General features: G+C 41.8%; 1 protein-coding gene across 4 annotated transcripts in view; it reads right to left on the minus strand.

Annotated features, from left to right (window-relative positions):
* Positions 1–14095, minus strand: part of SLC22A15 (solute carrier family 22 member 15) — a 102934-nt gene that overhangs the window by 26303 nt on the left and 62536 nt on the right. For all 4 annotated transcript variants that reach the window (XR_006335799.1, XR_006335798.1, XM_043877522.1 and 1 more), the window contains exons 7-8: positions 7954–8094; positions 858–943 (exon numbers count right to left, since the gene is read on the minus strand). Coding sequence is in view for 2 of the 4 variants with exons in the window: in XM_043877522.1 (XP_043733457.1) it covers positions 858–943; positions 7954–8094 (227 nt within the window). In the remaining 2 variants the exon portion in view is untranslated. The remainder of the gene's footprint in view (positions 1–857; positions 944–7953; positions 8095–14095) is intronic.

The raw sequence follows: 14095 nt of genomic DNA on the forward strand, positions 1-14095 counted from the left end.
CACCTAAAGAACAAGCTCCATGATGGAGTCCTAACAAAATCCAAAAGCCTCTAAAACAGGGTTTTCATTGTACCCTATGCCCCAGAAACAGAGAGTTCATTATGACCCATTTCTTATCTTCGAAAATCACTGCTAAAACCACAGTTTTTGATGCAATAGAGGGCATGCCTCAGGTGTGCTACTGCAGAAAAGAAGTTGAGAAACAGCATTATCAATAGAATTTCTACAGAAGAGTAGAAATCATGTTAGAAATGAATGCCAAAGGGACTTTTCTTTAAAGCTGTGTTTACATAACAATGTGACAAATATAAAAATAGCGACATTTCCTAAGGATGTTTTATTCACACTTTACAAAAGACTGAGAGAAGGTCAATCATCACCAATAATATTCTTATTCTGCTCTTGCTATTATCAGGGTGCCTTGGAAGTACTGATGGAGACGCTGAGGGGTGCCAAAACCACCGTGGAGGACCAGTGCCTCTCATCTCCAGTCTTGTGATTGGCTGGACCGAGGCGGGTAATCTGCAGCCTTGGACAGAGTTTCCTTCTGTGCAAAACTAAATGGCCCTCATCATCATCAAATAAACAACTCTAACAACACCAGTACTGCAGTCCAGACACCCCAGATGGTAGCTTAATCGCCTGAAAGAATTAATAGTGCACCTCTAAGCACATTATTCACCCAGAGAATAGTTTAGGCAATGGAAAGAATCTGGCCCATTATACCCCATACAATTGCTAAATAATATGCAATCACAGAAATGAAGCATGGCATATGGTAATCTCTCCACTATATTGAGATTCATTGTAATAAAAGTGCTGTTCAAAACCCTCATGTAGAAATTGGAAAGGCATACCTTTCTTTTCTGGAAGAAACATGACAATGAGACAAGCCAATCCTCCGAGGCATAGAAATGCTGCCAATGTCCTCTTCCGACCAAACCTAAATAAAACAAAGAACTTCATGTTTCTCTCGAGAAACTTACACATTCATTTCCTCCATCCCCCTAACCTTCCTTTTTAAATGTCCCCACTTTTATTACATGTTCATCTTTTCTTAAGGAGTGGGTAGTAAGTGTGACTGACTAAGACATGACTTAAGTAACCATCACAAAGCAAAGGAAAACCAGCAGGATTAAATGATGTGTGTGGGACAAGAACAGAGAATCTTCCCATCTACTTTTGTGAGTGCTTACTATGTTCTAGGCACTATTGGAAATGCTTTCTGTCTTTATCATCTTACTTAATGCTAATAATCAACCTTTAAGACATGTGCTTAAAGGTTCTCCATCTTCTAGAGAAGAAAACTGAAACACGGAGAATTTTAGCTCACTTATTCATTTTCTGGTTATTTGCATCTTAAGCAGTCAAAATTTTATATACCTTTTTCTCTCTTAAAAAGACAAACAGAAGGAAATTTCTTGTTAGTGTATCAGAATTAAGTAAAATTCATTGCACACTTTCTCAAGGGAAATAATTTTCAAATAAGAGCTCTAGACTTGAAAGAAAGATATGAACATTCATAAGCCTTCCTTTACTAGGCAATGTGCTAGGTCTTCTGTGAGGAGCTTCAATGTTACTTGGTACTTTTATGATAATTTTTCCAGGGGACTTTCATAATCCCTGGTTAAAGATAAATACATTGAGGAACGTTAACTTCTCAAAGTCATTAAATTAACACGTGGCTAGGACAGGTCTGCCTGACCCCCAATGCGGTGCTCCTTCCCTCTGCTTCAGGTTTAATCCTGACTCCAGTGGTGGTGGCTGGGGGACAGGGAAGGATGCTACTCTCCAGGTTACTGTGCTTAATTTAACAGTCAGTATCCAATGTCCCTCAAATGACAGGCATCATTCAAGGCAGGCATTAGGGATTCAAAGACATACAGGACACCCCATGGACTATGTCCTTGTGACACTTTACATGGGCGTCAGAGGGGGGCACAGGAAGCTAACAACAGGAAGAACACCTGAGGGGTGCCTGGCCCCCTGAGGATGTTGGGACAGATTTCTGAATACGTTGCCTCACTCAGCCCTTGGACCATGATGTGAGTACAGTCATGAAGAGAGGGGTCAGCAGAGGCATCTGGGACCAATCCCCAGAGAAAAGCCCATCAACTGAATGGAATCTAAAACTGCCCTTTAAACTAAGCTGACCGACGATGACAGCATCCAGTGCATGCTAAAGGAATGCTGTTTTTTTAATAAAAATGATGACTTCTAGAAAATGAGAAATGGTATAAGCCAATTGATTCCGAGCTCACAATTTCCAACTGACCTGGTCAGGGGTTCAGTATTAGAAGGCATCTGAGAAAGCCAAGGAATGAGTGCTCTATTAAACAATATTTCAAAACTGTGCTCACTGACTATGATTGGCAAAAGGAGGATCTATTCTTCCCGTCAACAAAGTCCGGTGGGACTTGAAAGAAAAGTCTTTCTTGTTCCTCCAGTTCTTTGTCTTGTGTGAGAGTTTCTAAATGACCATGACAGGGTCATGAAATTCTGATTGGGTCATGGAGTTCTATATAGGTCGAGCTGATATTCCCAGGTGTTGGGATGAATGAATTACACACAGCCTGCTCAAAAACAGTCGGGTGGTAACGTCTTTTAATATTGGATTAAAAATCTAAGAAGACCTAAATAGACATTTCTCCAAAGAAGACGTGCGGATGGCCAATCAGCATAGGAAAAGATGCTCAACATTGCTAATTATTAGAGAAGTGCAAATAAAAACAACAAGATATCACCTCCCACCAGCCAGAATGTGCATCATTTAAACTCAACAAACAATAAATGCTGGAGAGGATGTGAAAAAAAGGGAACCCTCCACACTATTGGTGGGAATGTAAATTAGTATAAGCTGCTATGGAGAACAGCATAGAGGTTCCTTAAAAAGGTAAAAATAGAGATACCATATGATTCAGCAATCCTGGGCATATATCTGGAGAAAAACAGAAAAGATAGCCTGCACTCCAATGTTCACAGAAGCACCATTTACAATAGGTAAGACATGGAAGGAACCTAAATGTCCATCAACAGATGAATGGATAAAGATGTGGTACATAAATACAATGGAATGCTACTCGGGCATAAAAAAGAATGAAATAATGCCATTTGCAGCAACATGGATGAACCTAGACATTATCATACTAAGTGAAGTAAAGTCACTTAGAGAAAGGCAAATATGATATCACTTATATGTGTAATCTAAAATATGATCCAAAGAACATATTTATAAAATGTGAACCTAGATATTGTCATACTACGTGAAGCCAGTTACTTAGAGAAAGACAAATATCATGATATTACTTACATGTGGAATTTAAAATATGACACAAATGAATTTATCCACAAAACACAGACATAGAGGACAAACTTATGGTTACCAAAGAGGAAGGGTGGGGAGAGATAAATTAGAGGAGTTTGAGACTGGCAGACACAAACTACTACATATAAAATAGATCAACAACAAGGTCCTACTGAGACAGTAACAGGCACAAAGGCGGCTGCTGCTGCTAAGTCGCTTCAGTCGTGTCCGACTCTGTGCGACCCCACAGACAGCAGCCCACCAGGCTCCCCCGTCCCTGGGATTCTCCAGGCAAGAACACTGGAGTGGGTTGCCATTCCCTTCTCCAATGCATGCAAGTGAAAAGCGAAAGTGAAGTCGCTCAGTCGTGTCCGACTCTTAGCGACCCCATGGGCTGCAGCCTACCAGGCTCCTCCGTCCACAGGATTTTCCAGGCAAGAGTACTGGAGTGGATTGCCATCGCCTTCTCTGGGCACCAAGGCTAGGGGTCTCCAAATGGAGGAAATAGGCTGCAAGTGTCAGACATGTTTTATCTCTCTCTTAAGTGTCAGGAGGAAACAAACTACAAGTCTCAGATTTTTTTCCCTTCTCTATACAAAATTAAAAGGAGGTTTCTCTTAAAATTCTGTGTTGCCATGATGACACCTGGTTCCACCTGAACTTAACATTTCTCAAACCTTGAGCTAACCTATGCGTTTTTCTTATGTAAATGTTTTTCTTAAGCTATGTTAATGAACTACATATTTACCCTAGACTCTGTCTTTCTTCAAGTCAGTTCTACTTAAGACTCAGAACAGATAAGAGCTCAACAAACCAGTATGTTTGACTCATACAATTATTCTCCTAATCTATGTTAATGAAACTATATATTTGCTTGGAAACCTGCCTTTCTTCAAGATTCATATCAATCATTTTATGGCATGGGATGATTCACCTTGGTGTAGTCAATAAAGCAGAAGTAGATGGTTTTCTGGAACTCTCTTGCTTTTTCAATGATCCAGTGGATGTTGGCAATTTGATCTCTGGTTCCTCTACCTTTTCTAAATCCAGCTTGAAGTTCATGGTTCACATGTTGTTGAAGCCTGGCTTGGAGAATTTTAAGCATTACTTTGCTAGTGTGTGAGATGAGTACAATTGTGCAGTAGTTTAAACATTCTTTGGCATTGCCCTTCTTTGGAACTGTGATGAAACTGACCTTTTCCAGTCCTGTGGCCACTGCTAAGTTTTCCAAATTTGCTGGCATATTGAGTGCAGCACTTTCACAGCATCATCTTTTAGGATTTGAAAGAGCTCAACTGGAATTCCATCACCTCCACTAGCTTGTTCATAGTGATGATTCCTAAGGCCCACTCGACTTCACATTCCAGGATGTCTGGCTCTAGGACAGTGATCACACCATCGTGGTTATCTGGGTCATGAAGATCTTTTTTGTATAGTTCTTCTGTGTATTGTCGCCACCTCTTCTTAATATCTTCTGCTTCTGTTAGCTTCATACCATTTCTGTCCTTTATTGTGCCCATCTTTGCATGAAATGTTCCCTTGGTATCTCTAATTTTCTTGAAGAGATCTCGAGTCTTTCCTATTCTATTGTTTTCCTCTATTTCTTTGCACTTATCACTAAGGAAAGCTTTCTTATGTTTCCTTGCTATTCTCTGGAATTCTATGTTCAAATGGGTATATCTTTCCTCTCCTCTTTTGCCTTTAGCTTCTCTTTTTTTCTCAGCTATTTGTAAGGCCTCCTCAGACAACCATTTTGCCTTTTTGCATTTCTTTTTCTTGGGGATGGTCTTGCTCCCTGTCTCCCGTACAATGTCACGAACCTCTGTCCACAGTTCTTCAGGCACTTTATCAGATCTAATTTCTTGAATATACTTGTCATTTCCACTGTATGATCGTAAGGGCTTTGATTTAGATCATACCTGAATGGTCTAGTGGTTTTCCCTACTCTCTTCAATTTCAGTCTGAATTTGGCAATAAGGAGTTCATGGTCTGAGCCACAGTCAGCACCCGGTCTTGTTTTTGCTGACTGTAGAGAGTTTCTCCATCTTTGGCTGCAAAGAATATACTCAATCTGATTTCGGTACTGACCATCTGATGTCCACGTGTAGAGTCTTCTCTTGTGTTGTTGGAAGAGGGTGTTGCTATGACCAGTGTGTTCTGTTGGCAAAACTCTGTTAGCCTTTGACCTGCTTTGTTTTGTACTCCAAGGCCAAATTTGCCTGTTACTCCAGGTGTTTCTTGACTTCCTACTTTTGCATTCCAGTCCCCTATAATGAAAGGACATCTTTTGGGGGTGTTAGCTCTAAAAGGTCTTGTAGGTCTTCATAGAACCGTTCAGCTTCAGCTTCTTCAGCATTACTGGTCGGGGCATAGACTTGGATTACTGTGATATTGAATGGTTTGCCTTGGAAACGAACAGAGCTCATTCTGTCATTTTTGAGATTGCCTCCAAGTACTGCATTTTGGACTCTTTTGTTGACCATGATGGCTACCTCATTTCTTCCAAGGGATTCTTGCTCACAGTAGTAGATATAATGGTCATCTGAGTTATATTCCCCCATGCCAGTCCATTTTAGTTCACCAATTCCTAAAATGTCAATGTCCACTCTTGCCATCTCCTGTTTGATCACTTCCAATTTGCCTTGATTCATGGACCTAACATTCCAGGTTCCTATGCAATATTTCTCTTTACAGCATCAGACTTTACTTCCATCACCAGTCACATCCACAACTGGGTGCTGTTTTTGCTTTGGCTCCATCTCTTCATTCTTTCTGGAGTTACTTCTGCACGATCTCCAGGAGCATATTGGACACCTACCGACCTGAGGAGTTCATCTTTCAGTGTTTCAGAAAAACATCTACTTCTGCTTTATTGACTATAACAAAGCCTTTGACTATGTGGATCACAACAAACTGTGGAAAATTCTTAAAGATATGGGAACACCAGACCACCTGACCTGCCTCCTCAGAAATCTGTATGCAGGTTGAGAAGCAACAGTTAGATCTGGACATGGAACAGACTGGTTCCAAACCGGAAAAGGAGTACATCAAGGCTGTATATTGTCAGCCTGCTTATTTAACTTATAGGCAGAATACATCAGGCGAAATGCCAGGCTAGATGAAGCACAAGCTGGAATCAAGACTGCCGGGAGAAATATCAATAATCTCAGATATGCAGATGGCCCCACCCTTTATGGCAGAAAGCAAAGAAGAACTAAAGAGCCTCTTGATGAAAGTGAAAGAGCAGAGTGAAAAAGTGGCTTAAAATTCAACATTTAGAAAACTAAGAGCATGGCATCTGGTCCCATCACTTCATGGCAAATAGATGGGGAAACAATGGGAACAGTGACAGACTTTATTTTTCTGGGCTCCAAAATCACTGCAGATGGTGACTGCAGCCATGAAATTAAAAGACACTTGCTCCTTGGAAGAAAAGTTATGACCAAGCTAGGCAGCATATTAAAAAGCAGAGACATTACTTTGCCAACGAAGGTCCATGTAGTCAAAGCTATGGTTTTTCCAGTAGTCATGTATGGATGTGAAAGTTGGACTATAAAGAAAGCTGAGTGCCAAAGAATTGATGCTTTTGAACTGTGGTGATGGAGAAGACTCTTGAGAGTCCCTTGGACTGCAAGGAGATCAAACCAATCAATCCTAAAGGAAATCAGTCCTGAATATTCATTGGAAGGACTGATGCTGAAGCTGAAACTCCAATACTTGGACCACCTGATGCAAAGAACTGACTCACTAGAAAAGACCCTGACACTGGGCAAGATTGAAGGCAGGAGGAGAAGGGGACAACAGAGGATGAGATGGTTGGATGGCATCACTGACTCAACGGACATGAGTGTGAGTAAGCTCCGGGAGTTGGTGATGGACAGGGAAGCCTGGCATGCTTCAGTCCATGGGGTCGCAAAGAGTCAGACACGACTGAGGGACTGAACTGAACTGACTCACTTTGTGCCAATGTTATTTCAAAATGTATGTTGTGGGTGAGGGACCTGGTGCCACTCTGAGTTTTGAGACATTTCCTTTCTCTAATTAGCAGCCTGCTGATCGGTATATAACACACTACACTGCTAAAGGCTAGCAGGTGGGGCACTCTTTCTGCCCCCTTCTGATGTCTATGTCAGAAGCTTTGTCTTATCTCTTTTATACTTTAATAAAACTTTATCACACAAAAGCTCTGAGTGATCAAGCCTCGTCACTGGCCCCATATTGAATTCCTCTCCTCCAGAGGCCAAGAATCCTGGTGTCTTTCATGACTCAGCAACAACCTTTCACTACTGTATAGCACATGAAACTATATTCGATATCTTGTAACAAGCTATAATGGAAAAAGTTATGAAAAGAATATATATATTTATGTATAACTGAGTGGCTTTGATATACACCAAAAACTAACACAACACTGTAAATCAAGTATACTTCAATTAAAAAAAAATCTACACAATAACTCATAAACTTGAAACGCAAGGAATAACACACTGAAAAATGAATTCTCACTGTGTTTGGTCTGAAAAGAATTCTAATCACCATGGAACACTTAGCAGATACTGCATATGGACAAAGACAGTAATATTTAGGTATTCATGCATGTTAGTGTATGTGTCCTCCACACAGTACATTTCATATCCACCCATACTCACCATCTTTGGTTAATCAAGTAGATGCAGACAGGGTAAGATGGAATCTCTATGAGGCCAGACAGGGCTAAGTTGGCATAAATGTTTCCACCTAGATCACCTGCACTCAGGGTGAGGCCATAATACACCAGGCTGCACACAAACCTGCAATTGGGGGTGAAAGACAAGACAGACAACGGAAAAGTCCATACGAATTTGCCAGAAAAGTTAAAACACTGGTTCAAATAATGCCCTCTGTCTCAAAGAGTAAGTGTGACTCTCTCATTAGGCTTTCTATCCTAATATAATTTCTACACTAGGACAAAATTAAACAAAAAAAAAAGGGGGGGGGTGCCTTGGAAATGATGTGCTGCTGCTGCTGCTAAGTCGCTTCAGTCGTGTCCGACTCTGTGTGACCCTATGGACAGCAGCCCTCTGAGCTCCTCTGTCTACAGGATTCTCCAGGCAAGAGTACTGGAGTGGGTTGCCATTTCCTCCTCCCAGAAATGATGTGAGCTACGTCTAGATGCTCTATAAAGCAAACGAGTGGCCAGGTCCTGGCAGAGGAGATGTCGTGTCGTTAGTGCCCTCATTACACACTTCTGCATTTATTAGACGACAAAGACTCAATTTTAAATTTATTTAATTCAACTATTTATAAACACTTGCCCTAAGCAGTCATTGTGATATTATGAAAATGACTCTAGAAAAGAAACCCTAGGAGCAAGCCAACAGGGGATGGTGTTGAGAACACATGCTAATAAGTGCCTGAGTTGCCAGTGGGTGGCCTGCAGGCCAGAGTGACAGGGACTCTAATACCAGGCCAGAGTCTTAACCCCTGGTGGCATTCAGCAGGTGCATATGCTGCAGACAGCCAGAACAGGGAAGAGAAAATGAGGCCATGGCAGAGGCAGGCTCCTCTAGGACTATCAAAGCCCGGCACTGATTTCTGCGCAGCATTGCCGAAACATCGAGGCAGCACCCCTTGCGTGGCAGATATTGTGCCGGGCATGGAGCCTATGTCTAACAGCCCTGAAGCTACGCAGGAGAAAGGGCCATCTTGAAACTCCAAACTGGGGAGTAATAGGAACTTCTTCCAGAGTGAAGAGAATATAGCACTCTCTGCTTATCCACAGGGGCTACGTTCCAAGACTCCCAGTGGATGCCTGAAACCATCCATAGTATCAAACCCTTTATACACTATTTTTTGCCCTAGACATCCACCCCTATGATAAGGTTTAATTTCTAAATTAGGCCCAGTAAGAGAACATCTGAATTGCTGGCATCACTACTCTTATGCTTTGGGGTCATAATTAAGTAAAATAAGGGTGATGTGAACACAAGCACTGGGATGCGGATAGTCGATCTGATAAGTAAGACAGTGACTAAGTGACTAACAAGCAGGATGTGCTGGACAAAGAGATGATTCATGTCTTAGGTGGGATGGAGTGGGAGGGTACGAGATTTCATCATACTACTTAGAATGTCATGCAATTTAAACTTACTTTCTGGAATTTTTCATTTAATATTTTCAGACTGCAGTTGACCTCAGGTAATTGAAACCACAGAAAACAAAACCTTTTGTGCCTAGGAAACTGCATTATTAAAAATAAAATGAACTAGAACAGAACATAAATAAACCCTGAAACTAGGCTTTGTTAAACATGAATGCATTTTGTAAACCAAAAACTTCTGTACAACAGTAAAACACTTGGGTTTTGGAAATTCATTAGTTTTTATGTTTCTACAGTTCATTTTGACAAGTGTTAATTACGAGGAAACTCCCACTTTCATACCTTTTCCTTAGAAAACGTCCAATAAGCTACAACTATGAAGAGATCAACAGGAAAGGGAAAGCTTTCTTTCCATCTCTGCCAAAAAAGTAAGGGGGGCCAAGTGCCCTAGGTTATTATTAAGAATGGGCCACAGGAACCAAGGAGAGAGCAGGCGCGGGAAGAGAGGTCCCTGGAGATGGCCTGCTTAGTGAGTCATCCCTCTCTGGCAAATGAGCTCCGGCAGCAGCTACTTCCCATTACTTCGTCCTAGGTGGAGCTGTCATTCATAAACTATGGATGATGAGCAGAGTCACAGCTCGGACATCACGGGTAAGGATGCAAGGCAACAGTGAATTGTCTGTTTTCCCTGCCCATTAATACTTTGCTGTGAGCAGCAAGCTAAGCAAACTGAAATATTTTCCTAATTTTTTTTTCTGCACCCCACACAGTCTGTGGGATCTCAGTTCCTCAACCAGGGATTGAACGTGTGCCTCCTGTATCAGAAGCACAGGGTTTTAACTGCTGGACTGCCAGGGGAATCCCCTTCCTAAAATATTTTAAAAATCCTTTCCATCTGCAGTAGAGACCCTCTTACTTAATGCTATTCCTAATGTATTTATTGTATGTGTCGGTATGTATCTATTCTGCATTTAAAATAGTAATCCTAGTGAAGTATTCCAGACACAGAAATACACATGCATATTTAATTCATGCTGTGAAGGTAGTAAGAAGGGCACAAACAAACAAAGCCAGTTCAAGACACTAGAGGAGCTTAGTTACCAGCTGGTGGTAAGACAAAATGGGGAGAACAGGCAAGGAAGGCCTCTGGTCCAGAGACGGGTACTCCGCCTACAAATTTCCTTGATGGAAGAGTTGGTCATTTGGATGCATAATTATAGCTATTAAAATCATTTCAATCCTCTTTATGGGACGCAAACAAAAATTTTAAATGCTTGCATAATATTTAACAGCATACTTAGGGCACCAAGGAATTATTTAAAAAGACACTACTGTGGGAAATAACCAAAGGAACAGATGTTAAACACAGAGGTATAATTTCATTCCCCAGTTAAGGCTTTCTTCAATGACAGATGCACAGAAAAGATTTTAGAATTTTATAGCATCTTCAAAAAGAATGGCACTATGTGGAATGACATTGTCTCTGTTATCATGTATTTTAACATTCTGAGCCCTGGGGCAAGAAGTTTATTTGAGAAGAGCTCCTCTGGCTGTGTAAAACATAAAATGAAACAGGAATATTCTCCCTGACTCTGGGTCTAGTTTGTCTTTCCTTTTTTTTAATCCCCTGAAGTCCAGAACCCCAAAGTTAATATTCTGGGAAAAAACCTTAAAAACTGTAAGTAAGTAACTCCTAAGAAAGTAGATGCTTCCTTCAAGGCAGAGGGTTTGACTGACTATCTACATGACATGCAAATGCAGTTTTATGGAGCCTTAAGTACCTGAACATACTTTTTAAGTATTTCCTTTGCAACTGATAGAACCTCAAATTAGTAGCTCCCATGGAAGGACATAGAAATTGGCATACTGAGTGAAGTGAGTCAGACAGAGAAAGATAAATATCATGTGATGTTGCTTATGTGTGGAATCAAAAAAAAAGGGTACAAATAAACTTATCTACGAAACAGAGGGTTACAGATGTAGAAAACAGACACGGTTATCATGCGTAAGGGGGTGAGACACATTGAGAGACCGGGATTGGCAGATACACGCTGTGTGTGTGTGTGTGTGTGTGTGTGTGTGTGTAGGGGGTGAGACTGGGATTGGTAGATACATGGGGGGTGTGTGTGTGTGTGTGTGTGTGTGTGTGTAGGTGGGGGGAGGGTGCAGTGTGTGCTCAAACTCATTTGCTAAGTCATGTCTGACTCTCTGTGACCCTATGTACTGTAGCCCTCCAGATTCCTCTGTCGACAGGCTTTTCCAGGCAGATTCCTGTGTGTAGGGGGTGAGACTGGGATTGGTAGATACATGGTGTGTGTGTGTGTGTGTGTGTGTGTGTGTGTGTGTGTGTGTGTGTGTGTGTGTGTGTGTGTGTGTGTGTGTGTGTGTGTGTGTGTGTGTGTGTGTGTGTGTGTGTGTGTGTGTGTGTGTGTGTGTGTAGGGGGTGAGACTGGGATTGGTAGATACATGGTGTGTGTGTGTGTGTGTGTGTGTGTGTAGGTGGGGGGAGGGTGCAGTGTGTGCTCAAACTCATTTGCTAAGTCATGTCTGACTCTCTGTGACCCTATGTACTGTAGCCCTCCAGATTCCTCTGTCGACAGGCTTTTCCAGGCAAGAACACTGGAGTGGATTGCCATGGGATCTCCCTCAGGGGATCTTCCCAACCCAGGGATCGAACTGATGTCTCCTGCATTGGCAGGCAGGTTCTATATCACTACCACCACCTGGGAAGCCCCCATACATACCCTACTACATATAAAATAGATAACTAACAGTCCTTCTCTGTGCTACTGTATACCACAGGGAACTCTGCTCAAAACTCTACAATGGCCTATATGGGAAATGAATCTAAAAAAAAAGGATATATGTATAAGCATGGCTGATTCACTTTGCTGCACGCCTGAAGCTAACACGACAGTGTAGACCAACTGTATACCAATAAAAATGTAACAGTAATTAATCAACTGATTATTTAAAAAACAGGTTCCCTTACTCCCTTAATCCCCACGCCTCCGAGCTTGTGTCCTTCATTCAACATTTCTTACGGATCCGTGATATTCCAGCAGCAAACTGGCTCAGTGAGCTGGTGTGACCTGGCCCATAACCACAGAGGTGGTAGCCAGGGTTTGATTGGGTGGGAAAAGAGAATCATGCTATAGAAAACTATCTTTGCAGCTTCTTATTCTCAATCTACTATTCTTTTTAGCTTTATATATATATGATTAACTTCATATAAAATGACTCACCTCTACTTCCCATGTGAAAAATACAAGTTTCTACGTAGCCTTTTTTTTGTTGTTTATTTTTTTATTTACTTATTTTCATATCTTTTTTTTTCATTTATTTTTGTTAGTTGGAGGCTAATTACTTTACAATATTGTAATGGTTTTTGCCATACATTGACATGAATCAGCTGTGCGTTTACATGTGTTCCCCATCCTGAACCCCTCTCCTACCTCCCTCCCCATCTATGTAGCCTTCTTGCCAAATACATGCAAACCACAGCACAATCATCCTTTAGGGCAGTAGATATGATGTTCGTGTCCAATCCTAGACCAAATTACACTTATGGCACTTTAATGGAATGAACAATATTAAAACACATGGGTACTCTACAAATTCTACATATGGATTATCCATTTCTCCCTTTTCCACAATTTTCTTCTTTCAATGGAACCATTCTGAACCATTCAGTGCAATCTACATTAATGCTAAGAACATTTTGAGGGCAGGTCAGACTCAGCCAAACTAGAAAATCACGTCTGGAAAGTGCTAACCCATTCACTCACTGACTGGCACCCGGGCTTTGAGGCTTTTTTGAGGCTGCCATGTGGCACCAAGACACCCCGAGGATCTCATTCATAGGAGGGACAACAGTCAGCTCACTTGCTGAGTCAGTGAGTGGGAATGTTCAATTAGAATGTGCTACCTGCCTGCAGCCAAAACCAAGGGGAGGTGCTTCAGAGTCCTCCTTAGAAACTCTTGTCCTTGGTGTGCCTGCTGCTTTCCTTCTTTTTTGGAGGAGGGTTTGGGGACTTAGGTCTGTCTAGTCAAGGCTACGGTTTTTCCAGTGGTCATGTATGGATGCGGGAGTTGTATTATAAAGAAAGCTGAGTGCAGAAGAATTGATGCTTTTGAACTGTGGTGTTGGAGAAGACTCTTGAGAGTTCCTTGGACTGCAAGGAGATCCAACCAGTCCATCCTAAAGGAGATCACTCCTGGGTGTTCATTGGAAAGACTGATGTTGAAGCTGAAACTCTAATACTTTGGCCACCTGATGGGAAGAGCTGACTCACTGGAAAAGACCCTGATGCTGGGAAAGATTGAGGGCAGGAGGAGAAGGGGACCACCGAGGATGGGATGGTTGGATGGCATCACTGACTCAATGGACATGAGTTTGGGTAAACTCTGGAGTTTGTGATGGACAGGGAGGCCTGGCGTGCTGTGGTTCATGGGGTTGCAAAGAGTCGGACACAACTGAGCGACTGAACTGGACTGAACTGGGGGATTTAAAATTTACATTAGATACTTCATAAGCAAAGATGTGTTTCTGACATCTATAAGTTCAGTAAACCTCCTGGCAGGCACCATTATTTCCTCCTTGAAAGGGAGGATGCTGAGAAAGCTCAGGTGAGTACAATGCCTAAGGGAGGCAGGGGAGGCTTGTTTTTTTGAAAAACAATCTCATGCTGAACGAAAGAGTGAAATTTTCT

Source organism: Cervus elaphus, chromosome 20, assembly GCF_910594005.1.
Source record: "Cervus elaphus chromosome 20, mCerEla1.1, whole genome shotgun sequence".
NCBI classification, from domain to species: Eukaryota; Metazoa; Chordata; class Mammalia; order Artiodactyla; family Cervidae; genus Cervus; species Cervus elaphus.